This window comes from Nelumbo lutea, chromosome 2, assembly GCF_056320005.1.
Source record: "Nelumbo lutea isolate HS-2025 chromosome 2, American lotus-T2T, whole genome shotgun sequence".
NCBI lineage: Eukaryota > Viridiplantae > Streptophyta > Magnoliopsida > Proteales > Nelumbonaceae > Nelumbo > Nelumbo lutea.
This window is the reverse complement of record NC_142685.1, coordinates 74,387,640-74,415,098: the sequence shown is the minus strand read 5'-3', so window position 1 is coordinate 74,415,098 and position 27,459 is coordinate 74,387,640. Positions and strand designations below refer to the sequence as shown.

Here is a 27,459-nt window from a genome sequence, read left to right as displayed (position 1 = left end):
CGTTTTTTCCAAACAGCCAAAGTGATGTCGCCATGTCGGTTTTGACCGATGCAACCCGGATGAAAATGACCCTCGGTTGATCTAGACAGGTTTTTTATCCGGTTCGAACCGGATCAGGCGATTCCCGGTCCGGATCACGAAGAACCGGGTGATCCACAGTTCTCACACATTCTTTATATAACACCACCTCCAGGACTGCAACTTCTACCTCTCTTCCCGCCATTTTTTGCCTTCTCTACTTTTTCTACTGTCTTTCCTCAAGAACCCCTCCCTTTTTGTCTCTCAACAGTCAAAGCCCCGACGAGTCTGTTAAGCTTTGAAAATGTTGTGGGTAGACAAATACAGGCCGAAATCCCTCGACAAGATGCTAGTTCACGAAGAGGTTGCCAAGAATCTCAAGAAACTGGTATTTTTTTATTCCCTTTTTGGTCTTTCTTATTCTTCTTCTTCTTTGACATTCTTCTGCTGCGATTTTTCCCCTCATTCTACTGCTTTTCTCTGCTTAATTTTCGTTAATAGGTCACAGAGCAGGACTGCCCTCACCTGCTGTTCTACGGGCCTTCAGGTTCCGGCAAGAAAACCCTAATCATGGCCGTTCTTAGACAGATGTTTGGCGCTGGTGCCGAGAAGGTAACTATCCTTCTTTTTCCTCATAGAGTTTCGGGTGTTGTATGATAACCCAGTCTAGTTCTTTTCTTGTTGATTGATGTTGGTAATATTGATTGATTGCAGGTGAAATTAGAAAACAAGACATGGAAAATCAATGTAAGCCACTACTTCACTTTCCCTCCTGGTTTTAAGGAGAGAGACTTATTGAGTTTTGTCATTTGGTTGACAACCTTTAAGATTTTCATTGAATAATGTGAGTGGGTAGAGTCAGTATACATTGCAATCTAAGACTAGTAAAATGAGAGACTTTCTGAAATCACTCAAATTTTTCATGAGAATCCAGGAAATCATTCAAATATCACAGAAGATTTCACTTAAATTTGAGAAAGCCTATGAAAGTTTATTTCTTTAAACTTATTTTTTATATGATAGCTTGCAGTTAATAGCACCAAAATTGCATTGTTTGAGCAAGGTGACATACATTCAAATGGTTCTTTATAACCTATGTTGCATCTTCTCAAGTATATTGTAATTCTCTTCATTTCAGTAGAATGTAGTTCTTTTCTCTACCTTGTCCATAAACGAAAAAAAGAAAAAAATGGAGTTACTTTTTGACGATTTTTTTTTTTAATTGCAGTCTGGGAGTAGAACTATTGATCTGGAATTGACCATGTTATCAAGCACCCACCACGTGGAACTGAATCCCAGTGATGCAGGTTTCCAGGATAGATATATTGTTCAAGAGATAATCAAGGAAATAGCAAAAAATAGGCCAATTGACACAAAAGGAAAGAAAGGGTACAAAGGTAACCAACTTTTTCTTAAATTCTTTGGTTAGTTTGCATCAGGTTTTCAAATATTTTTGTGTTCATTGATTGGTTTTCAAATATTTATCCTTTGTCAGGCCATGGCATCGGCCAAACAGTTGGTTGATATACGAAGTCAACTGAAAATATTTTCAGTTTGATATCCATAAAAGACCTAAAAACAGTTTGATTCAGGAAAATACCCCTGTTTCTGAAGCCAACAAAAAGATTTCAAAAAAGAAAAAGGCTGACCTTGGCTACTATTTGGTGTTTTGCACATAAATTGAAAATTCATATAGACTATCATACAACTGTTGCTTTAAAGCTCCTATGGATTACACCTATTTGATAATTTTTTATCCAAATAGTGTATACTTCATGAAACATAATATCAGACTACCATAGGAAAACATACTTTTGAAACCAGAAGTTCAAGATGTTTGTGGTTTCATTTTGAAAGACAGAAGAACACTACAATTGAAACGATGTTTTCTGTGGTATTGTTTCTAAGTTATGTTTTCTCCATGGGGCTCAGTTCTCTTGAAAATTGAAATCACAACAAAGGAAACAATTTATGTTGGGGAGCATCCTCTAAACCTTAATTGGCATTATTTCATACTTTGGCGAAAATCATTTTTATACAATGGGTGTAGTATTTTGATCGGAACTATAAAATTACTGAAAAATTGACTGAAAGTTGTGGACGTTTAACCTAAATGATGTGTGGGTAATATTTGCTTTGATTGCCATGGGAAAGGAAGCATGTTGGTGGAATTACTTAAGTTTCAGTGGATGTTTAAAACCTTGGCAACCCCACTGGGTCTGATAGCAAAACTTGCATGCAATTTTAATTAATATGTAATATATAGACTTAGTTTAGTACGGGGACCTTAGGCTGCTTTGAGAGAGTGACATGGGCATAGGTGCTATTGTGGGAAGAGGAAAAAATAACAGAAGGCTATCAAGGCATACATATGAGAGGTATGAAAAAGTGGACTAATCTGCATCAATTAGGAAAGTGAGATTAACCAAATGTCACTTTTGTATTTCCAAGGGGAAGCCAAAGTGATTCTAACATACAGATCGATGTCCCAGCCATTGACCTTTATAACCTTGTGCCACAACCTGTTCTGCTTGTATGATTTTGGCCCTGTTTAATCATATACACATTGTAAATAATACCCTTGAGTGTACGTATAATGTAAATATGTAGTACACATCTTATACACAAATATACAATTTTTCATATACAATAGTTAAATATATTATATTATTATAGAAGGTTGGATGGGCTTGTGTTGGAACAGGTTCAGTTTAAGTTTGGGCCACCAAGCCCTCAACTTAAGTTCAAGCTTAGTTTAGTCAAGTCCTTGTTTTTGAGATCAGGCCCAAATCAGAGTCCTAGAATCTAAACCCAGCCTGTGTAAAAGGTTGAGTGTGGTCAAATTGGGCTTGGCTTGGGCCTGCCCAAGTTGCAGCCTGGTTAGGGTGGTAACCTGGTTAATGGTTTGTACCTGTACTAAGGGCTTGTCAACCAAAACCAATCTTGACTTGGTCCTGAAGAGGTTCATTTCTTATTGGAGTTCTCAAAATTTGGGGGATAAAGGAGGATTTTAGTTGTATTGGGAACAGAAGTAGGAAATAATGGATAGCTTTAGAAATTTATTTTTAGGTTGCAGATTTAGTTTCCATTTTGCCACTCCAAATTCATAAAGTATAACAGTAATATCAATACCTGTTTTTAAAAGTTGAAACTTGACGGTAGATATATATCTAACAATTTCTGCTGTTTCTTTTTTCTATACTGTGTTTTTTTTTTTCTTTTTTCCTTCTTTATTATTATTATATTGTTATTGTCAGCAGTGCATGTTCCTCTGCTGCACACATCAGAGATGTAACTTACATTCATTCCATCATATTAACTGAAGCCAATTTTTCTGTTGAGTATCAAGTGTGAAAAGGTTCTTGTTTAATTATACAAATTTACTTAAAAACTTGTTGGTGGATGAAATGTTGTGTGGGTGTGTTTTTGTTTTGATGTAATGACAGTCCTAGTGCTAAATGAGGTTGACAAGCTCTCAAGAGAAGCACAACACTCACTTCGGAGAACAATGGAGAAATATAGTGCATCGTGTCGGTTAATTCTATGCTGCAATAGTTCCTCAAAAGTTACAGAAGCAGTTCGTTCTCGCTGTTTGAATGTGAGAATAAATGCACCAAAAGAAGATGAGGTTGGTAAAAACTTTTTGCTTAGAATTCTTATGTAATTCTTAGTTTACCATTTTTGATAAATGACTTCAATTTATTATTAAATCATTATAAACAGAATATATACAATGTGGTTGCATCATTTAAGAGAAACAAAGGGTTTCTATACCCATGAAAACTCATTACAATTCAGCCCAGTATAATTGATTTCTAGCCACTAGTCTTGCTAAAGCATGAGCCATAGAGTTAACCATTTGTTGTGTCCATTCATTGCACCTTCACCTGCATCCCTGCCTTTAGCCATTTGAACTTTTTTAATTCTTTCCTATAGATTTACATAGCATCCTCTTTCTGCAGTCATCCCACCACACCTTAGAATCATTTTCAACTACAAGCTTCTTAGTATTCATTTCCTTTGCCTTCTGTATTTCTTGAATCATTGCTATAATTTCAGCTCTTAGTAAACCACCTTCCCCTATTGGCCTAGACAACAAGGCTATTATATTACCTTTCTTATCCCTAAAACCTCCCCCATCCCTGAAGGTCCCAGGTTCTACATGCTACTGTCAAAGTTCAACTTTATAAATTCTTCCTCTGGTGGTGCTCACATTCTATGAAACTTATCTTTCTTTTGTTTTGTACTTGCCACTATTTTCCATTTTCTGACAATATCCTCGGCTTAATAAGGTTGGAAGAGATCTAAGGACTCTAGCCAATGCGCTAACCTAATAGTAGTGTATTCAATGACTGCCTCCTTGGATCTTTCTTTTTCCTTGAAAATTCTAGCATTTCTTTCCTCTCAAATGTTTGCAGGGTTTCTGCTTTTGTCACCCTTCCTCCTTTCTTTTTCCCCTTTGCTTCGCCTTCTCTCTTCCCATCTAATTATTGTTTCTCATTGGTAATGTATTTCCATATATAATATTTGTGTGAGTAATTGACTATTATAGTGTATATCATTGGATTGTCAAAGTTCAACTTTATAAATTCTTCCTCTGGTGGTGCTCACATTCTATGAAACTTATCTTTCTTTTGTTTTGTACTTGCCACTACTTTCCATTTTCTGACAATATCCTCAGCTGAATAAGGTTGGAAGAGATCTAAGGACTCTAGCCAATGCGCTAACCTAATAGTAGTGTATTCAATGACTGCCTCCTTGGATCTTTCTTTTTCCTTGAAAATTCTAGCATTTCTTTCCTCTCAAATGTTTGCAGGGTTTCTGCTTTTGTCACCCTTCCTCCTTTCTTTTTCCCCTTTGCTTCGCCTTCTCTCTTCCCATCTAATTATTGTTTCTCATTGGTAATGTATTTCCATATATAATATTTGTGTGAGTAATTGACTATTATAGTGTATATCATTGGATTTATTTGAAAATGCTTGGTTGTGTTTTTTTTTTTTTTTTTATATGGATAACTTAGGAATTTTATTAAAATTAATAAAAGAATCTGTTTTTACAATGTGCCCAGCTACAAGTATGCCAAAGCTAATCTACACATGATCCTTGGTTGTTACAACCATTCAGCATTTACAAGTCCCCAAAATAATTGCTCCCTTTATACTCCATGTTTAGCTAAAGTATCAGCCAAATCATTGGCTGACCTTCATACCCAAGTGAAGTTAAAGTTCTCTCCCCTGGTTAGGCTCTTGATTTCCTTTTAGAATCTGCTGATACTACCAGTGTTCTTGTCCTTTGTTTCTTAGCCATCTCACCACGACTCTAGAATCACCTTCCACGTGCATGTTGGTGCAGTTTAGTGTTCTTTGCCAGTCTAAAACCTTGTAATGTTGCGGTTAGTTCAGCTGTAACGGAGGTTGTAGCACTATAGGACTAGAAAACATTGCTAGAATGGCTACATATTCATCCCTGGAAACTTCCTTAATTCCTTAAGAGCTTGGATTACCCAAGATACATTCATCAAAATTCAGCTTTATTTGTTTTTTTTTCTTTTTTATCCTGGTGGGTGACACAAGGTTACCCTTCTCTAGTGATGTCATCCACTAGATGTAGATGAGGAAGCTACCTGCTTCCATCCTCTAATGATGTCATCCACTAAAAAGTGAGTATACATATCCAATGTCTTTACCCAACGTGCCACCCTCCACATCATGTTCCCTCTCTTCAAAGGTGGGTTGAACCATGCAGTTTGACATAGGCTTTTAACATTTGACCAGGGGATAGGGATGGCAACAGGGTGGGTTCACAGAGAGTTTTGTAAATTCTAGATCCTCCTAATGTAGGAGCTGAAGAATCAAAATTGGAAATTTCTAAAAGTTTCTGTATTTCTGTATATTTGGACAGTATGGGTATTTTCGTCATTTTAACCAGTCCCATGTGGGCTTGGGCTATAGCATTTTGTTCCTCTAGCTTAGTAGTGTTTCTCTTTCAATTTTTAGTTTATTTGCATTAATAGGTAGAAAGTTATTATGTTTCTTGATGCACAAGACAAGGAGTGGTTTTTTTGTAAATATGATGAACAGTATTCCGGGCCACACAAGTCACTTTATAAATAGATGTATTCTTTTCCTTTTGAAGAAATGAATGAATGAAGATTTTTTTTATCAGCATTAATTAATTACTATTAGTCCACTTCTTAACTTGTGAATGAATGAAAATTTCTTTAGAGCTCTCTTGCAAGTTTGTTGTACGGAGTGATTCTTACAAACCCTAGAGTGATTCTAGGACCCTTGGAATGATTCCTTGGGATTTCTATCTTTTCTCTTTCTCTACTCTTTCTCCTCTTTCTCCTCTTTCTCTCTCTCTCTCTCTTTGTGATGGTTTTTTCCAGCCCTACTGCATCACCTTCCCACCTCCTCAAACCTCCCAACCCGTACCCTACCCAAGACCTGCAGCGGGTTTCCTGCACACAATGCAAAACGCTCCTTGACCCTACCCTCCTCGCATTTGAGGGTGGGGCAGGTCGGGTTGGTAGGTTGGGTCCAGAACCCGCAAAATAACCTGAACAAGCAAAATAATCTAATTTCCTGTTACATATATGCTATAAACAAGCAAAATAACCTGAACAAACATCAAAATTTCCAATTATTTGATTGAAACATGTTGAAAACATGGATTCTTAATTATCCTTCACATAAGATTCAAAGCATTATCAAATTCAAGACATAAATACATAAGTTTATATACCTTACAACAATAATCTAATGGGTATTTTAGTAAATTCAATGTGTCGGTCAAGTTCCATACCCTACTACACTATATGGGTTGTAAAATCCTAAAATCAGTTCCTGCCCCAAACTCTGTTCTTCGAACCAAAAATCCCATTCCATCAGGAAGGGTAGGGGTGGGGTGGGGGCTCCACCTGCAACTAAAGAGAGAGAAAACCCAATCCCAAATACTAGTGACAAATGGATAGGAGATTAGCAAATGATAAGCAGTCTCTCCACTTGCCATACAAAGAGAACAAGTGTGTGGGAATAAGCACCAATAAGTTCTTTTTAGAAAAGCATCGTAGGTATTGATTTTCATATAATATACCTCCCAAGTGAATGCCCTAATCTTGTCACTGTGCTGAGGTGAAAAGTAATCCTGGGATATACCCTACTAACATTGTTATGCCCATGATATTACTGTTACCGATACTCCCAAGTTTCTTTTGCTGTATCCAAAAATATAAGATTGATGCTGATTTTAGGGTCCATGCTGTTCCATAGCCATGTCTTAATCTAAGCATTCACTTAGACCCACTAAGTGAATCTACTAGAATCAACCAACAGCCTAGGATCAATAAGATATTGAAGTTTTCCCTTTGCTGTTAGGAAAATCTCTACGAACTTGGTCCATCACAGTAATGATCATTCAATTTGATTGAAGTCATTTGAAGAGGCAAGCTTGTGGATCTATAATAATGAGAGGAAGGCATTTAAATGTTTGATGCAGAACATGGAGGTGAGAGTACAATGAGTAAAAGGAAGTGTCAACTCCTTTGCTGAAACTCTTGCTAGAGCGGGGGGGAGGGGTAATTGGTTATGTATTTGGGGAGAGATAAGAGGGTTTATTTCTCACAACGTCTTTTTTGTTGTACTTATTTAATTAATTTACAATTTAATGAAAAGTTCCAGTTATTGATAAAAAAAAATTGTGGAAATAAGATGAAAATCCTAGGCAATCACACCAAATTCTGTAGAGAAACTTTATTGTTCATTAACCAAAACTGTTCTTCAAAAGAGCCTTACAAGCTTGCACAACAAGCCACTTACAAAAAAGAAGCTAGATTAGACTAAACCTGCCCCAAACAATTACAAACATAAATCCAAACAAAGAGTAATTACTAGACTAAGACTTGTCTCCAAATATAACCCCTAAACATGCAAAATTACAAAAATAAGTCCTGTCCAACTGAAAACTCAACCACACAGAGCATCTTAAGGTGGATTGAACACTCTAGGGTCTTCCCAAGTTGATCCACTGCAAATCCAGCTCCCATGTGGGCCCCACATCATCATAGTGATGCCAAAGAAGCATAGGAGCAGCTTTGGTTCTCTTTCGATATCTCTTAATTTGATCCTCATCACCAAAACAAGGGCTATACTTGATATGAGGCATAAAAGAAGGCAAAATAGCATGAATGACCTTCCATAGTGCAGCTCTTGTTGCCCTAATCAGCACTACAGTGTCCCAACCATCAGCCGCAAGCCCATGAATACTAATGATTACTTTTGCCAACAACTTATCTCTATCAATTGCAACCTCCAGAGCCACTTAGCAAGCAAACAAACATTCGTTTCCCCTAGTTCACATGAAAAATTCCTCATCATCTTTTCTAGCCCCTTGCTAACCTTTTATGGAATTGGAATTCTAAACATTGACAACAAATAAACTGGTAAGTTGGCTAGAGTAGACCTAATAAGGGTGATCGTCCCTCCCAAAGATAAATAAATTTTTTTCCCAGGAAGCCCAACTTTTTAGTAAACCTCTCTATTACCGGATTCCAAAAGTTGCTACCTCTAGGATAATCCCCCAAAGGCATCCCCAAATAAATTCATCGGCCATTGAGAATCCGTACATCCCAAGATCTCTGTTGCATCTAAAATTCCTCTGTTCTCCATATTCAGCCACACAATACGATTCTCCCAATTGATATTTAGATTCGACATTTCTCTCAAAAATAGATACAATCATCTTCATGTTTTGCACCCATCTAGGATCACCACCATCATAGAACAGAATTGTATCATTAGAAAACTACAGGTGAGTGATAGGAATCTCCTCTCTGCCTACTCTCTAACCCTTTATCAGAGATTTCTAGCATCAGCCCTAGAGATGAGCTTGTCAAGAATGACAGCTATTATTTTAGATTCAACATTCTCTAAAAAATAGATAAATCATCTCCATGTTTTCCATCTATCTAGGATCACCACCATCACAAAACAGAATTGTATCATTAGTGTTAGTGTCGAGTATGTAGGGGTATTTCTGTCTTTATACTTATGTTGAGGTTGCTGATGTGTAATATTATGTTAGAACTAGTGTCCCTCACTTAAGTAGGGGCACATGTATCTTTTCCATTATGTTAGTAATATAAAACATATCTGGCCGAATGGGAGAGGTAACTTTTCTCTCATTCGAACCAGACTTTTCTTCTCTCCTTTTCTCCTCCTTTCTCTCTCTCTCTCTCTCTCTCTCTCTCTCTCTCTCCCTCTCTCTTTCTTCTTTCTTCTTCTCTCTTCTTGGTTGTTATCAGGCTAATAGAACTCAAGGGCAGGCCGAATCATAATATGGTATCAGAGCTCAACTAAGCAATTCGGATCTGCCCAGATTTCTGTTTTCTGTGCACCCAGTCTAGGGTTTTCTCTTGGTTTCTTTGCCATCGGTTGGAGATAAGGGAAAGGGCTGAAAAGGAGTGGTCCCCCTCTTCCCTTGGAGGTCTCTATGCCTCCAGTTGTGCTGTTCGTGGTCGGTTGCTGTGGTTTCTAAGAAGCCCTCCCCTAATCGATGAAGAGGAAATGACTGATTTGTGTGGTGCAGTGGGTGTCTTGTGTAGTTTGAATTTTGGGTGATGAGGTAAGAGATTTCTATGCCTTTTTTTTGTTATGAATCAAATAAGAAGTATGTTTCAGATCATATGGTGGGATTTCAGACTGTAGTGTGCTAGGGTTTATGTTGTTTTCAGTGTGTTTCGAAGGGGGAGTGGTCCTCATGTAGTGTGGTGAGATTTCAGTTAGTTGTGGGCTAGGGTTTGTGGTGTAAAGAGTGCAATCTTCAGCAATAACAAGTGCTGAAACTAGTGTGATCAGTGTGTGGTGTGGTCTAGTGTGCAGTTTGCCGAATTCAGCAATGGGAGATAGCAGTTATAGCAAGTCTAATGTGATGATACCTACTGATTACCTGAATGTTCAAATGACCTCCATTAAACTGAATGGAGAGAATTATGCACCTTGGGCCAAATCTGTAGAAGTTTTTCTAAAAGCAAAGAAGAAGGTGAAACACATAAGGGGGAAAAACCCTCCACTGATTCTCATGAGTATGATGACTGGGAACAAGAGGATGCACAGATTATCACGTGGTTATGGAACAATATGGAACTCAAGATTAGTGTAAATTTCATGTTTCTTGACACTGCTAAAGATGTGTGGGACCATGCTAAGAAGTTGTATTCTGGCCAAGACAATACAACCAGAGTATATCAGTTGTATCATGAATACTTTAATCTGCAACAGGGCAATCAGAGTCTTGAGGAGTACTATGCTAGTATGAGAAACATTCGTAATGAGTTGAATGTTTATCACCCTCTCACTTTTGATGTCAAAATTCAGCAACGACAAAGAAAACAACTTGATGTGACTCGAATTTTAGTGGGGCTGAAATTACCAATGTCAAAATTCGTAATGTTTATCACCCTCTCACTTCTCTGACACCGGACTCACCAAACCCATCCCCACATTGAGCTTAAGAAGCCTCGCCAAAATTACCAATATCCTTCGCCTCATCAATGTTCCCTTTCTCTAATTCTTTGTTCTTCAACTCCTCAAGGAATCTTTCTATCAACTCCGAAATTCCCCTCCCCTTTGTCTCCTTTTCAACAGACAGTACCCTTCCATTATTAACCACCTTCTCTCCATCTAAATTCAACTTGGCTTGCGGCAAGATAGTTTCTTGGGTACCAAGAGAGAGACCTTTAGGCATAGAGCAATGGTTAGTAGGCAAAAATAACTTGAGAATAGTACTTGGATTCAGAGGAGAATGAGGGTTTGGCAACTCTGGATTGGTCAAATTCTTTTCTAGTTCAAGGATTTGAGGTTTACTATTCTATCTAGCTGGTATTTCTTCCGGAGATCTCTCCGAAATGGAATTAACATTATGTGTACTCCCCAAAATCCGTTGCTTATCCCTGCTCGATGTCTCTTTGCTTGGCTTAGAATGACTCTCTACCAATCCCTTATAGACACTCTGCCTAAGTTGAAAATTTGGTTCTAGTAACCCCTTATATGGGCTTTGATTTCCCACTTTAGCCACCTCAACATACAAAACACCTAGTTAGGGCCCCTTCCATCTGCCTCTGGAATTGAAGATGGGATCTCTTTGTAGCCTCAACATCTTTAACAGAGTGTTCATGTTCAAATTGTCTAGAGTTTTCCACAATAGTTTCCCCCTGATAGACACTGTCAACCAATGAACCAATGTCTTGTCCAGATTCAGAATCAGAGTCATCGATATCAACATCTGGTTGATCATAGTGGATTTATTCATTATCAATGGCTTCCATCTCGTCGGACCTGTTCCTAACATGCCTGGGGTTTGGACGATCTAGCTTTACTTCAGAAGGAATATTAGAAGACCCTTCCTTGAAATTGATTGCATCAAACTCTTCAGATGAGAAATAGATTCTAGATGCCTCTTACCATTGATTTGGGATGAAGGCATACGGGAACTAGACCTGATCATGTGTCGGGCGGGCTTAGCTTTTGCCAAAATTTGAATGGGCCTGGCCAGAAGTCCGGCCTGTGAACAGGTCTAACGGGAGTTATTGTCCTTGGTCGAGCTCAGGTTGCGCCTCATGTGACCACTTAACAACAAGGCCCATTCTGTAAGGACTTGCAGGGAATTTTAGTTGAGTCCACAACTCAACCTGATAAACCTCCCAAAGGATCTGAAGTGAATGGGCCCAAGTTTCTGTTACCTTGCAATTTCAAATGGGCTGCCCCCAGGGTCTGTGATAGACTTCCTTTTGACCATTTCAGCGAACGAAGTAGGATCAACACATCCAATGTTTCTTTCAAAAAAAATTTGAGTGACAATTCAACTAAGATATCAATTGATTGGGGGACAATTTCAATCTTCACCCCTGTGATTTTAATCCTCACCGCATGGAGGTTATCAAATTTGATCTCTAATGGAACACCCTCCTAAAGCTGTATCAATTCTCTCAATAGAATCTTTTTTCCCACAATATAAATGGGAGCCCAATCAGTTTCAGATCAAAAGGTCCAGTATTGAGATCCTTACTATTGCAAGATAAAGACCAGTTTTAATCAAAACCACCCCAACTCCATTTCTACCATTCTGAAGTTCACAGTCCTCTCTCTGGTATCCAAATGGCTTTTCTATCATCAAAAGGGAAAACAGAGACCCCAGCACTAGGAGTTTTTTCATGACTGCGTCCAAGATTCCAATCAGATGCCTTCCTACCAGCCTTTTCATTAGTTTACGTTCCCAATCTCCTCTGTCTTTGTACAGAACCAACCTCTGAACTTTGCTAATTCTAACAATCAGGTATCACTCCTCATCTTTTTTCTCGCATACTTATTTCAGCATCATCTTGGGGCTCGACACTGTCAAACAACTTTTCTAGGGATTCTTTTTGATTGTTCTTGTTTGCCTTTGGTCAGATCAACAGCTTTCACCGACAGAAATTCTTGAAGCTTCTAAGCTAACAATCTCCAACCCAATCCCTGTTTTCCTTCTGGAAGACAAACCATTTGTTTTCTATTGTAGCCAAAAGCCTCAGTCACAGCCACAAACCATCCCTTCTGATTGGATTTCAATACCACCTGATATCGTCTTGGAAGTTCCAAAGAACTCTTCCATCCATCATTGTTCACTGAAAATAGTGCTCCATCGACGAACCCTTTTAACCACTGAGTAGCTTCTCCTATTAAGAAAATAGTTGCTCTTTTCTCTTCTCTTAGTTTCAGAACTAATTGGCTTTTGCTTTTTCCTAATTCTAAAACTAGCTTCTTCACCTCAATTGTGGTCTCATTTCTCCATCTTCTCACTGAAACGAAGGACCCCTTTCCATCTTGCTTCTTTGCCTCCATCTTCCTTCTTGCATCCTAATCCTCCTTAATAACAGCTGGTTTAATGGTAAAATCTCCGGATTAATTAAATTGTTTTCATCATGTAATTAAAAATAATGCTGTGTTCAGGCACCTATTGACAGATGGACATATTCTGTAACATTTTGTAACTTTCTCTAGGGAACAACTGATGTTTCACTTTGTGCCAGGTTATTAGTGTATTGGAGTTTATTGGCAAAAAGGAAGGGCTACAACTTCCACCTGGTTTTGCAGCCCGCATAGCTGCTCAATCAAACCGGAGTTTGAGGAGGGCGATCCTGTCGTTTGAGACTTGTCGAGTCCAACAGTGAGCTTTGTAGCACTGCTCTTCTATTATTAGAAGCTTCATACTGTTTTCTTTTTCTTTTGCATCCCAGGTTTCTTGATAACTAAATTCTTTTTGGTTACTTTTAATTTGGCTATAGGTACCCTTTCACAAATAATCAAGTAATACTGCCCATGGATTGGGAACAGTATATTTCTGAAATAGCATCTGACATAATGCAGGAGCAGAGCCCCAAAAGGTTTGAACTGAAAACCTTTTATTATATCTTGTAACTTGTTTCTATTTTGTTTGATTTGATAAGCATTTACTGTCAACTGTTCCAGTACCTGTAAATCTTGAAGTTCAAAAGGAACTTGGTAAATGCTATTAGGATAATTGAATCTTATTTCTTTGATACATGGAGAATACCTTAGGATCTGTTTGTTTGTAGTGCAATTCCATTTGCACTCGTACAAATGCATGATAGTTCAAATGAGAAGAATGCAAGTTCTTGCTTACTTTTGCTTAATGTTTTATTCTACTTTGCTTCAGGTTATGTTTCACGTAATCTACACTACAAACAAACAAAATAAATTAAAAGCCGAAACGAAAGCAAATAAGAATTTCTTGCATAAATTGGCTTGCTATGTTACTTTATTTTTATCTTTTGTTGGTAGGCTGTTAGAATGTTTTCTGTTGAGGTTTTAGTAGTTTATGTTTTATTTTTTAAATTAATGTTATTGGGTCCAAGGCCCATTAGTTTAATGTTTCTTTAAGTGCAGCTTTATGTTATTGACAGCAGCCGCCCTATTAAGGGCATATTAGACATTGTATCTCTTTTTAATTAGTGAATATAAAAGCTAATGAGTGGGACGGCCAGACTGATCACTGGCTTCTCCCAGTCCTTCTCATTCTTTTCTTCTCTTTTCTCCAAGAAACCTTTCTTCTTTTTCCTTTAATTATGTTACAAATCTTTTTCTGAGTTTTCTACTTGGTATCAAAGCCTTTTTCCAAGGATTCTAGGAATTCTCCCATGCAGCCCTAGATCAGCTGATTGCATGGTGAGATAGAGAGCTGATTGTAGACATCAAAAGGGCCCATTTCTTGGATTTTTGGTGGGTCTAGAACCCTATGTATTTGATCTTGGGTTGATCATTGAAATCAAGAAGAATTGGAGAAGGAGAAATAATCTAGATTGTAGTAGGATTCTTTGTTTTTGATTTAGTAAGAAGCATTTAGATTTTTTCTTTCTTTGGATTTCTTGAAGTTTTCTATAGGGGGCGATTCAATTTTCAGGACTTTCTGGGGTCTTTGGAGAGATCGGTAGCTTCTTCTTTTGGTTCTCTCAGTTCTTGGGAAGATAAAAATCTCTCCGAGTAAGGGTTTTTTGTTGTCACTTGTCAGAAGCTTTTGTGAGGTTTCCAAAGGGGATCAATCAGTTTCTAGAGGTGTTTTATTGTTTACAATTGGAGTTTTAAGTTGTTTTGGAAACTTTGGAAGGTAGTGGAGAACACAAATCTACCGATGATTTGGGACTAGGTGTAGATAGTGCTAGTGATTCTTTTGGGGCCAATACCATCACTACTGTTAAATTGGATGGTAAAGATTATTTGGTGGGCCTCACTAACATTCTTGGGTATAGACATAGAATTAAGAGAAGAAAGGAAGGACAATATGAGGGAGATAAGCCACTATAGGAAAGATGATGTGAAATATAATGGGTTGTGCACTTTCTCTTCCTCTTTCAGAGTGCAATAGAATGGTCTAGGTCATATGCATTAGTGTTAGGCATAGGTGTAACATCAATTGGAACAGAAACATTAGTGGGAGCAGGGGGCATACTTGAGTCTATGTCAAATGAACTTGGGATTTCAGATGAGCTGATGGTAAGTGGTGTGGAGTTGCAGAAACCTACTCATAGAGTGAGAATATTGCTATAGCTTATTAGTTAAGAGATCACGTAATTGGCACAAGGTGGGGAAATATTGTAGTTTATTTTTCAGTCCTTAAAATCTTGTGGTAGGAGATCCGACCATTTGGAGACTATGGCTTGGGAGAGTACTAAGGATGTTGCAACTTACTAGAAGCTAGTAGAAAAGAACAAGGTGTTTGAGTTCTTAGTAAGAGTTAATCCTGAATATGAATTGCACGCCAACATATTCCTTCTTGTGATAGTGTAAGTCTCTTTAGGTATATGCTTTTGTGTTTGGAGAGGAGAATGTTATGGTGAAGAATGTTTTGGAGAATGTTATGGTGAAGAATCTAAGCATTGAACAGTCGACTATTATTAGCACTATAAAACCTAAGCCTGGTGGGGATAAGGGTGGTAGTGAAAATAAAGAGGACAAGGACTTGATCTGTGACTATTGTAAGAAGCCTAAGCATACTAGAGGCACTTGTTAGAAGCTTCATCCACTTCTTATACAGTTCAACTTAGAAATAAGAAGGGGAATGCTAATATGCCAGTGGCTGGTGACTCATGTAGATCTCTTACACCAGCCTCCTTAGAGTCCATTGTAGTAGTAGTCAAGGATGAATTGGAGAGATACGGGTATTATGTGAATCAGGGAGATACAACTAGCTCCAGTTCTTCACTGGGTGGACAACAAGGTGCAAGTAGCTTAGCTGGTCATACTTCTTCACTTGCTCATACAGTAGTTCATATGCTATTGCAAATTATGTCTCCACTACAGGTAAGGGGGACCTCCCTAGATTATAGAGTCAGGAGCCTCTGAACATATAACAAACATTTCCACCATTTTTTCTTCATATCGTGTTTTGGTAGAGATAGTTGTTAGTGTGTGGTCCCACACTTAATTTTTGTTTATTTCCTTATGTTATTTCATGACAGTTATGGTAGTTAGGTCATTATTTATTTGTTTTGTTTTCTTATGAAGTTAGTAAGGGTATTAGAGGAATTCTACCCTTGTTTAAATTACAAGTATAAATAAGAATTAGTGGGGTGGCCAGACTGATCTAACCACACCCTTTCTCTCTCTCTCTCTCTCTCTCTCTCTCTCTTCTTCTCTTCAGTTCTGGACTGATCTTACTTTTCTTTTCTCTCTGAAATAATATCAGAAAACAAATCTTTTTGTTTCTTTTTATTCAAGTTTCCCCTTACTAAGAAGGGGTCGGTCAAAGTAATTGGTACCATCACCTTGCCTTTTGTACTACATGTTCCTAGACTGCATATTAATCTTTTATCTGTGAACAGTTTGACTAAAAATTTGAAATGTTTAGTAATATTTCTTCCTAGTCATTGTGTTTTTGTAAGATTTGGAGTCAAAAAGGATGATTGGGAGTGGTTGTGAGGTGAGTGGAGTCTACTTTCTCGATGTGCTTCCTAGTTACCAAAGTCATCGTGTCAACAATAAGAGTAATGGGTTAGAGTCAGTGGATCAGATTATGCTTTGACATAATTTGTTAGGGCATCTCTCTTTTGGTTATTTACATTTTTGTTTCAAAAGTAATTTGAGTTTATTAAGTTGTCTAGTTTAGAGTGTTAAGGTTGTCAACTTGGAAAGCATTGTAAACATTCTTTTTAGACAAGTAATAAAAGAAGTTCTTTAGCTTTTGGTATTGTTCATATTGATATTTGGGGACCATTTCATGTTTCTTCTATAGGTGGATAATGTTATTTTCTCTTATTTGTAGATGATCATTCTCGATATTCATGGGTATACTTGATGAGATCTTGTGATAAGGTGTCAAATTTGGTACGATGATTTCATTAGATTATGCAGTTTGGAGTGCAAATCAAGGTTTTCAAAATCAAATAATGCTAGGGAATACTTTGAAAAAGATATAGCATCTTATTTATTAGAGCATGGAATGATTCATCAAAGTAGTTGTTCGTATACTCCACAACAAAATAGTGTAGTGGAAAGAATGAACATACATATTGTGGAAGTGGCAAGAAGTATTATGGTGAACTATTCAATTCCAATATGTTTTTAGGTTGATGCAATTCTCACAACAACCTTCTTGATTAATTGGATACCTTCTCATGTTCTTAGGTATATAGTACCATATAGCCTCCTTTTTCCTAAGGGGGAGATGTTTCATATTCCTTTAAGGGTTTTTGGGTGTGTATGTTTTCTCCATATTCTTGGTCCTCACCATTCAAAATTGGATCATAAAGTAAAGAAGTGCATATTCCTTGGGTATGCACAAAATCAAAAGGGGTATTGTTGCTATGATCAGGTGTTAAGGACTTGGTGTTTTACTATGGATGTCACTTTCTTTAAGTTTACACCTTTCTTTTTAGGTAGTTCTCCTTAGGGAGAGCATTTTTAGGGAGAGAGTGAGCAATCCAGACCACTTCTTGTTCCAACCCTTTTACCTACTCCAATTGTTCTAACTTCTTTGCTTGCTCCGTTATGTCTTGCCTTTCAGTTTTTTGTACGTCAGCGTATAGATTAACACAAGGGGGTTGGTTCCACACCAAAGAAACCCACACCACTTCCCATTAGCTAATCTAAGATTCCAGGTTCGATACAGGCTCATGTATGCCCCTTGCTCTCACTAATGTTTTTGTTCTTGTTGATGCTACACCTATGCCTAACACTATTGTAGATGACCTAGACCTTCCTATTGCACTTCGGAAGGGGAAGAGAAAGTGCAAACCCATTGTGTTTCATATCATCTTTCCTATAGTGGCTTATCTCCTTCCTCTTGTGTCTTCCTTTCTTCTCTTGATTCTATGTTGTATACTCAGGAATGTTAGTGAGGCTCTCTCCAAACCTGAGTGGAGAGCAACTATGCAGGAGAAAATGGAAGCCTTGACAAAAAATTTAGATATGAGAAATTGTTGATCTACTTGTTGATAAGGAGACATTTGGATGTGGGTGGGTGTATACTATGAAGTACAAGGTTGATGGTAGCATAGAAAGGTACAAGGCAAGGCTGGTTGTAAAGGGGTATACTTAGACTTATGGGATAGATTACCTGGAGACTTTTGCACTAGTGGCCGAAATGAGTTCATTTCAGATTCTCTTTTCTTTAGGAGCCACCTATTCTTGGTCCCTTTTTCAACTTGATGTGAAGAATGCTTTCCTCAATGGAGATTTGTAGGAAGAGGTGTACATGAACCTTCCATCTGGATTCTATGATGATATAGGCAAAGGAAAGGTATGCAAATTAAAGAAGTCCTTATAAAGATTAAAACAATTACCCACATGTTGGTTTGGTCGTTTTAGGGGAGCATTGACTCGCTTTGGATACACTCAAACCCAATTAGATCATACCTTGTTTGTGAAGAGAAAGGGATCACTGGTGTCAATGCTAATAGTATATGTTGATGACACTGTAGTCACAGGGAATGACATGAATGATATTTGATGCCTTGGAGAAGAACCTACACTAGGAGTTTGAGATTAAGGACCTTAGGGAAATAGAGTATTTTCTGGTATTGAAGTGGCAAGGTCTAAACATGGGATATTCATTTCCCAAAGAAAGTATGTGTTGGATCTTCTACTTGAGATTGGAAAATGTTGAGGTTTTAGACAAATTGTGTAGTCTATAGTGGTAGTTTTTATTATTTATTGTTTAGATAGGAAGTGGGGACCACAACACTCTTGTTGGGTCCTTTTTGAGTAGTTATTTTAATTGTTTTATACTGTTTTATGTGTTAGCCACTCTTAGGGTGGGCATATTGGTCTTTGTACCCTTTATTATTTTAGACTATAAATAATAGTGAAGAGGGTGGCCAGCATTATTGCTTTCTTTTCTCTCTCAAATCTCTTCTCTTCCTTTTCTCCTTTCTTCTCTTCTTCAAGAAATATTCTTTTCTTTTACAGATTTTTTATTTCAGCACATTTCTACTGAAAACTTGGAGTCAAACTAGCTGATACATCTATTGACCATAACCACATGATTAATGCTTCAGATGGTTAGTAAAGGATGTTGGGAGGTATCAATGATTAGTGGACTGACTGTTATATCTGTACATGACACGTTCAGATATCTCCTATACGGTCAATGTTGTGATCCAATACATGCATGCTCCATGGACTCAACACTAAGCAACCATTGATAGGATACTTGCCTATTTGAAATGGCATCCAAATAGAGGGATATTGTTTGTTGATCATGGACACATGAAGTTGGGGCTTATACAGATATAGATTGGGTGTGGTGCCTAGATGACATGAGATTTACATCAGGAGTTCGTGCTCTTGTTGGGGGTAATTTGGTTTCATGGAAGAGTAAGAAACAACCAGTTGTAGCCAAGTCGAATGTAGAAGCAGTGTATAGAGCTATGGCACATGGTGTTTCGCAACTTCTTTATGTTTGGTCCTTTATTGGGAGAGCTTGGAATTGATGCAAAGGAACCAATGGTGCTGTACTGTGATAATCAAGCATTAATTAACATTGCTCACAGCCCAATTCAGCATGATCTGACAATGCATGTAGAGGTAGATGTGCATTTTATAAGAGAAAGGGTGAAATTTGGGGAAGTATGTCTGCATATGTTTCATTTGACTTACGACTTGCGTTTTACTCACCAAGGGGGTTGCAAAGAACAAGCTCGAACATGATATACGCAAGTTGAGGGAGTGTTGAGGTTTTAGTAGTTTGTGTTTTATTTTTTAAATTAGTATTATTGGGCCCAAGACCCATTAGTTGAATGTTTCCTTTAGTTCAGTTTTATCTTATTCACAGCAGCTGCCCTATTAAGGGCATATTGGACATTGTATCTCTTTTAATTAGTTAATATAAAAGCTAATGAGTGGAGCGGCCAGACTGATTATTGGCTTCTCCTGTCTCTTCTTCTCATTCTTCTCTTCTCTTTTCTCCAAGAACCTTTCTTCTTCTTTTTCCTCTAATTCTGTTACAAATCTTTTTATTTTTCCAAGTTTTCTACTTTTTCTATTGGGCCCATGGGCCATGTTCCTTAGTTATTTTATTTCTTCCACCCTATTAGGGGGCATTGTGTAATTTTATCTTTTATTACATAGTTAATATGAAAGATAGTGGGACTCCCTTTAGCCTCATGGCTTAGAGTAATTTCTTTCCAGTCTCTTCTTCTTTCTGTCTCCTATCTTGCCACAACTTTCTCTTCTTTCATTATTTATTTTTATAGATAACCTGGAATCATTTCATTAATATAAACAATAATGTACAGTGAGGATTAAAAGGGGTAAAGATACCCCCAAAAGTACAGATATTACACTTGAGCCCAATATAGTTGTTTCCTTGCCCATCCCTTGCCTAGCTAATGAATCAGCTAGTCCATTGGCCTTCATTGAGACCCATTGATAAATTACTGTCAATCCCCTTAGAAGCCATTTGATTTTCTTAACCCCATATTGGTAGATCCAAGCTGCCTTCTTAACTCAATTTCAGTAGATCCTGTAACCAGCTAACCACCACATTAGAGTCCCCATCAACAACCAGCTTTTCTAGGTTTAACTCTTTTGCTATTTGAGCCCCATATAGGACAGCTATTAGTTCAGCTCTAATGGAATCCCCAACACCAATAGGGCCCGAGACTAAAGCTACTCATATATTCACTTCTTTATCCCTGAAAATCCCCCAATGCCTAAAGAGCTTGGATTGCCGAGGCTGCTCCCATCAAAATTAAGCTTGATAGAGTTTTCCAAGGGTGGAGCCTAAGGTTTGAAGATTTTGTCTTCCCTTGTAGATTTCTTTTTATATCATCAATTGTGTAGGGTGAGAAAAGGTCCAATGATTTAATTCAGTGTATCACCCTTAATTCTATGCAATCCTTAAAACACCTCCACATTGCTCCCTCTTTTCCTTGGCCATTTGAAAGTTGCCCTATCCAATCTTTAATTGAAGGAGCTAGCCCAATCAACATTAGTATAAAGTTAAAATGTCCATGATTGGAGTACAACACCCCCTTCTCAAGACAACCTTTTTGGTAGCACATAATTCTCTCTACAGCTTGCATATGAGATGTTCTTGGATTGTGCATAAATTTGCTTATAAAACTAACTACATGTGAAAAAATGCTTGGCCTCATTAAACCAATGTTTAAAATGTCAATGTCACTCATCCAAATATAGGAAACATGTCGGAAATGTCCAATAATATTGTATGGAAATATTGTAAAAGTTATAGACATGGTGTAAACATTGTGAAATATGCAAAAATATAGAATGGCATTGTAAAATCATAAAAGAATCATAGGTACACGTTTTTAAATTATTATCTTGTTTCAAATCATTAAACAAATCTAAGAAACTAAGGTTATAGACAATATCTTTTTTTAATAAATAACTTCAAATTTTATTAAGACTTAAGATAATAAACATTATAAGCACATCTCTTAGAGAGGCACAAGATGCTACCTCTCTATATTATATCAGAAAACATTACAAATGAGCCCAAAATAAATGGGTCCTATTCACCCCTTGCTTGGCTAAAGCATCCGCTATCCCATTAATCCATTTGAATTTTTTCACCTCACTCCTGTAGCACCATATTATAGACTCTGGATTCTTTAGCCAACCCACCACCTATTTTGAGTCCCCTTCAATCCACCACATTGACTATGTTCAATTCATTAGCAATTTGTACTCCTTGTAATGCTGCAAGTTCTGCTTTGAGAGAATCCCCCAACCCCATAGGGCTAGAAAACAAAGCTATAAGTTTACCTTCTAGATCTCGCAAGACCCACTCCTACTACTCCCATCAAACTTTAACTTCACAAAGCCTTCAGGTGGAGGTAGCCACGCAACACTTGCTCTTTTCTTTATAGAAGAACTTCTTGCAACTACTTCCTAGTTCCTCCAAATATCATCAAACAAGAACTAAGAAACAGTTCTAGAGACTTGATCCAATGGATCACCCTAACCAACACTATGTCTTCCTTGCTTCTTTCCTTCTTTGAGAATATTCCCATATTCCTCTCTTCCTAGATGATCCAAACCAAGGCTGCTCTAACACGCCTCCACATTATTCTTCCCCTCTTTTTTGGCCAAGTAAACATAGAAGGATCAAATAGCATATTAACGTCCATTGGTAAAGTCCACCTACACCCAAACAGGGAAAAAACCAATTCTAGACAAAATAATACATTATGAAGTTGTCCTTCAAACCTTAAGAGTCCAAACTACATCATAGGATGGGTTCAAGCAAAATTTAAACTCATAGAAAATGCAAACGATTCTAATAAATTAACCAAATAATGTATTACACAAACAAAACTAATATTTATCTTCATGTTTGAAAAGAATACTGAGCTAGCTCAAAGCAGTAATTATGTCTATTAAGTGGGCAATGACATTGTTACTCCATATATCTACAATATTGTTACGAACTTATGTTATAATACTATATCTTGCACTCAACATAGTGTCAATTGTGTTTATGGGGGAATATGCCAATTCTAGTAAAATTTTGTGTTGGTACCCATGGAAATGGAAATATGTAGTGGAAATATTAGGAAATTTATGGACATTTTTAACCATTCATTAAACAAAGACTAACTGATTAGGAAGGATATCACCATCATCAACCCCCAACTTTGATTAGGGTGTGTAGGAGTCTCAGTAGGATTGGCCCCTAACTTCCTCTATGAGATAAATTACCTTTCTTTGATCTTGCTACCTCAATTCAAAGAAAACATTTGGTGTCCCAAAGGCCTTTTGATTTCAAATTTTGATGCAAGGAAATCCTTTAACTTACTAATTCCTATAGGATCATCACCAATAACAACAATGTCATCAACATAGTCACCAAACCACCTTCTTTCTTTACATAGAGAGTATGATCAACCTGAACTGCTCGAAGCTAATCTTTTGAATGGCTCCCAAAACATTGGCATTTATATGGAGAGTACATAATTGCAATACTGCCCTTAGTTGAGTACCTCTTAATCAACTCAATTGCAATGAATAAACTGACCCTTAGGCAGACCTGACCAACATAACAAGGCCCATCAGCAAAATTCCATGCCCTTGGGTCCATCCCCTGTGGACAGGAAAACATTGGGAGAGTATCTCTAATTTCATTCAGGTAATGAGCTAGATCCCCTAATTCCTGCCTGCATCCACTTTACCTAAATTACATTAGATGAACCCCTCCAAGTAGCAAGTGACAAAGACCAAACTCTATTGGCAATGCAAGGTTAGTAGAAGTGCAAGCACCTCTTTCAGCAGTGTTAGCATCTCCTATTTTGGTTATTAAGGGCTCACATAGTTCTCCTGTCAGAATTAATTGGGATTCCACCCCCACCATGCCTGGGAAGGTGGCATCCCAGCTATTGCGGAGGCTTCAATGAAACTGGATTAACTCAAATGCCTATAATTTATGGTGTCTCCACCTTATTCCTAATCATGGAATCATAAAAAGATCTTTGATAAACCTGAAACATTTTGAATGTCTTGATCAAAATCTGAATTCAATGTATGACAGCTTTTGTTGTAAATAATAAATGGACAAAGTAATCAATTGAAAAAGGGAAAAGATAAGTAGAATGTAAATAGTGAAGGAAGAAATTCCATGAAGGAATTGGAGCATTTAGGGATTTTAATGTATGGGTAGTAGATACATCTTTACATATCTGTACTGTGATCTACTTGTCTAACTTTAATTTTCATTATTTCTTCAGGCTGTTTTTAGTTCGTGGGAAGTTGTATGAGCTACTTATTAATTGTATTCCTCCAGTGATCATTTTGAAGGTAAGTATTCCTGTTTCGATATTTTCTGTATATTTCACAATGTTTACTTGAAATGCCTTCTTTGATTTGTAGAGGTTGCTTTCTGAATTGTTGAAGAAGTTGGATGCTGAACTTAAGCATGAGGTGTGCCATTGGGCAGCCTATTATGTAAGTTCCTTGTCATTTCCCATTTTCAGGTGTCTCTTCATATTGTATTGCTCTCTTTGTTGTATTATACTAACATGGGATGTCTTAAAATAGAATTAACTACTTTGAGTAATTATATACTAGTACATCCATTTATTTGTCATCTATCCTTTATTTTGCACATTGTGCATCAGACCTATCAACTCTGTCAAGTGGATCTGATATTCTGACCTTTGATTTTTTTTTTTTTTTCATTTTTCTTCTTTCTTTCTTAAAGATCTAAGGGAGTACCAAATGCACAGGTGCAAAGAGAAAGGAAACAAGAATACAAAGGAGATGCAAAAGAAAAGGAACAGGAATGAGAGGAGAAAATTGAGAAGTGAACTACCAACTACAGCCTCACATATCACCCATATACCAAATGGGTAAATATATAATGCCAGAAAGACATGATACCAGAAAGGCATTGACCAATCACAACCCCCCATGAATCTTGATGAAAATCCACCTGATTGGTTAGTACTTTTATGATGCCAGTTGATTGGTTGTAAGTTTTTCCAGTATCAAGTCTTTCTGGCATCATAGTTGAACCCATACCAAATTCATAATTCTCATGGTCAAATCAACCCTACAATGCTCCCTTCATGTACTCTAGAATGAATAAAACAGAAACATACATCATTAATCAAATGGCCCACCTATTAAGAGAATGACACCTTCAACCCCTGCTTGCAGAAACAGATTCACCTAAGCTACTCTTCCTCTCTTTCCCTGCCTTTGCCTTCTACTTCCTTTTCAACCCTTCTCTTGACCTCCTTTTATGTTTGCAGTATTACATACATTTCCTAATATGAACTTTGATGTATTTCAATCATCCAACAAACCTATTCTGGACCATCTTTAAATGTAAATAGAGAACGTTATATATCTAAATACTGGATCTTGAGCCTCCTATTTGTGGAAAAAAATGTTGTGTAGGTTTGATTTGCAAATATGCTGACTAATTTCTTAGCTTTTCATTAGTATCTCCACAAAACCAGTCATATAATGTTATCTCTGACTCTGACTAAGGAATTTGGAATATCTCTAACTATACAACTGTCTGTTGTATCCAGGAACACAGAATGCGACTGGGTCAGAAGGCAATATTTCACATTGAAGGTACCGTTAAGCACCTTTATGTCAATTAATTCAAATGTGCTATTTTATTTTGGTTACACAACAATAACCATTTTTTAATTGAAGAAAACTATGTACTGTTATGTTTGGGAAGTTTGCTCTGGTCATCTATAGACATAATGTACTTGTTGCTCTGAACTATTTGCTGTTGTGAAGATACATGAAAACTTCCATACCATATGCAGCCATCTATTTTTCCCAAACTGAATTATGGAAAGAACTTTTAGAATGCAACTTGAGCTAGCTTGTACTAAATCCTTTTGTACAACCTGAAAGTCAGGGTTGGGCTTGGATTGGGAAATGTATCTGAAAAAAATATGGAGTAATAAATTTAACAGAAAATCATAAATAAAAGCTTTGCAGATAGGAATGTTTTCTTTTTGGTCAGCAAGTCAGATTTATTAACCTTCTGACTATGGTATCTAGATGCTTGTGCACACGTAGTGGATATGATAGCCTCAAAGAAACTATGAAGCTGAGGTTTTTTTTATAACATTTTGCAATCACAACCTCTAGCATCCTCCAAGTAGCTATTTGAAAATTTCTGGTGGGAACTTGCATTATTTTGGATAAATTTCAATGCTAGAAGATTAGCAGTTCTTTTATTGGTTTCATTGATCACATGAATGGATGTATATTGAAGGATTAGTTATCAATATCTTTGTTGCACAAACTTCAAGGAATTGAAAGAAATCCCTGAATATAATGGAAAAATTATTCATACACCTCCCCATTTGTATCCCTCTCAATTCCATCTGTAAAAACTAAAAACATTTTGATCTCCAATAAACCTATTCTTGTTCAGTTTATCTGGTTATTAAATATGGCAGGCATGGACGCTACATTCTTCAGATAATGAAGACTACTCAAGTTGTCTTTCTTTATTATTATTATTTTATTTTATCAGTAGCAAAGAACGGTTTTTATCAAATAAAGAAAAGAGAAAGAGGTGGTATAAAGTATAGCCCAAATAATAGTCCTATCCCGGGTCTTGGAAGAAGGCAACCCAAAAATAAAGTATTAATTGTTAGTCTTGGTCTGAGTCTGATATGGTAAAACAAGAGAAAGCTCATTTTGTTCTGGCCTGATGTAGTGCACCGTTGTTAGTCCTGAAGGTTAAGTGGCTTGGCTTGACACGTTCCAACAGTCTTAAGGCTTTGGGCATATTGGTCACGTAACAAATGGTATCAGAGCTTACCACCATGTCTCAAGTTTAAATCACAGAGAGGGCTACCTATAGCAGAGTGAAAGCTGTCACGGAAAGGGTTATCTAAACCAGAGTGAAAGCTGTCATGGAAAGGGTTATCTAAACCAGAGTGAAAGCTGCTAAAGGGAAAGAGCTACCTGCTATGAAGAGTGAAGCCACCAAGACATTGGTTGTGGAAGTATGGTTACAACCCTAAAGGTTAAACGGCTTGGCATGACAAGCATGACGCTCAAGGCTTTTGGTGTGGTCAAGTACGTAATAACAGTGTTACTTCAAGCTTTTACTAAATAGTTTATGGTAACCCAGTGGCAGTGCTCACCTGTTTGGCACCAGAATCATATGCTCCCATGAACTTATGTACTTCAAGTAACAGACTAACAGGTGTTCCCATAACATGTTGACTGCGTGACAAGATTTCAGTGACAGTGGTGTCAAAATATTATAAGGGAAGGTGGAAAAATTAGGAATCCATCTATCTTCTTTATCATCATTTTCATTATTATAATTGCATCTCTCGTCTGAGATTTTAGAGTTAATGGATTGTACTCTTCCGGAAATAAATCCTATTATTAGTGCATGAATCGGCGAGCAAATTCTTGAAATGTCTTCTTTCACCATCTTGGCTGCTTGTTGACTGTATTTGTTCATTCTGTGCAGCATTTGTTGCAAAATTCATGAGCATCTATAAAGCATTCCTCATTGCAACATTCGGATGAAGGCCAATTGGACCAATCACTAAGCTTATATGTTGAGAGGAGTTTTTTTTTCTCAAGTATTCCAGCATCTATATTAATCTCATGGTCATGGGTTAGGTCTATGTCCTGGTACAAAGCAACAGCTAAGAGTCAATCTTTGCATTTGGAGATTTTTGGATGTTGAAATGTACGCCATGTTCCACCTGTTATATATGCGTTATAATATTTGATAAATGGATATTTGGTGATTCTTTCCTCTTCCATCCTCTCCCTCTCAATAGATCTCTTATGTCCAACTTTTGAAGTACTGATACATGTTGGACGATATTGATTTTGAAGAAGTGGGCATGTGGTGGAGTGCAATGTTATTTGCACTAGTACAAATGCATGGGAATGCAAATGAAAAGAATGCAATCTGTTTTAATTT

The 27,459-nt window shown here is 37.3% G+C and overlaps 1 protein-coding gene across 2 annotated transcripts; it reads left to right on the top strand.

Annotated features, from left to right (window-relative positions):
- Positions 1–200: 200 nt before the first annotated feature.
- EMB2775 (ATPase family associated with various cellular activities (AAA)) lies at positions 201–27,459 on the top strand. Of its 2 annotated transcripts, XM_088967482.1 has the most exons (11): positions 201–406; positions 520–630; positions 733–765; positions 1,247–1,415; positions 3,465–3,646; positions 13,082–13,218; positions 13,337–13,435; positions 23,756–23,825; positions 23,898–23,972; positions 25,067–25,112; positions 26,995–27,459. In XM_088967482.1, the coding sequence occupies exons 1-11, from the start codon at positions 323–325 to the stop codon at positions 27,051–27,053; spliced, it is 1,065 nt and encodes a 354-aa protein (XP_088823608.1). In that variant the 5' UTR covers positions 201–322; the 3' UTR covers positions 27,054–27,459. The 2 variants fall into 2 exon arrangements, with proteins under 2 accessions (XP_088823608.1, XP_088823609.1); XM_088967483.1 differs by lacking the exons at positions 25,067–25,112; positions 26,995–27,459 and adding an exon at positions 24,229–24,466 and having other exon boundaries at positions 205–406.

Bases quoted from the DNA above. Each gene is read 5' to 3' on its own strand.
- EMB2775 (XM_088967482.1), top strand. From the start codon at position 323: ATGTTGTGGGTAGACAAATACAGGCCGAAATCCCTCGACAAGATGCTA. The intron at 13,436-23,755 runs GTTTGAACTGAA...TTATTTCTTCAG, and splicing joins CAGGAGCAGAGCCCCAAAAG to GCTGTTTTTAGTTCGTGGGA. The intron at 25,113-26,994 runs GTACCGTTAAGC...CATTCTGTGCAG, and splicing joins GGCAATATTTCACATTGAAG to CATTTGTTGCAAAATTCATG.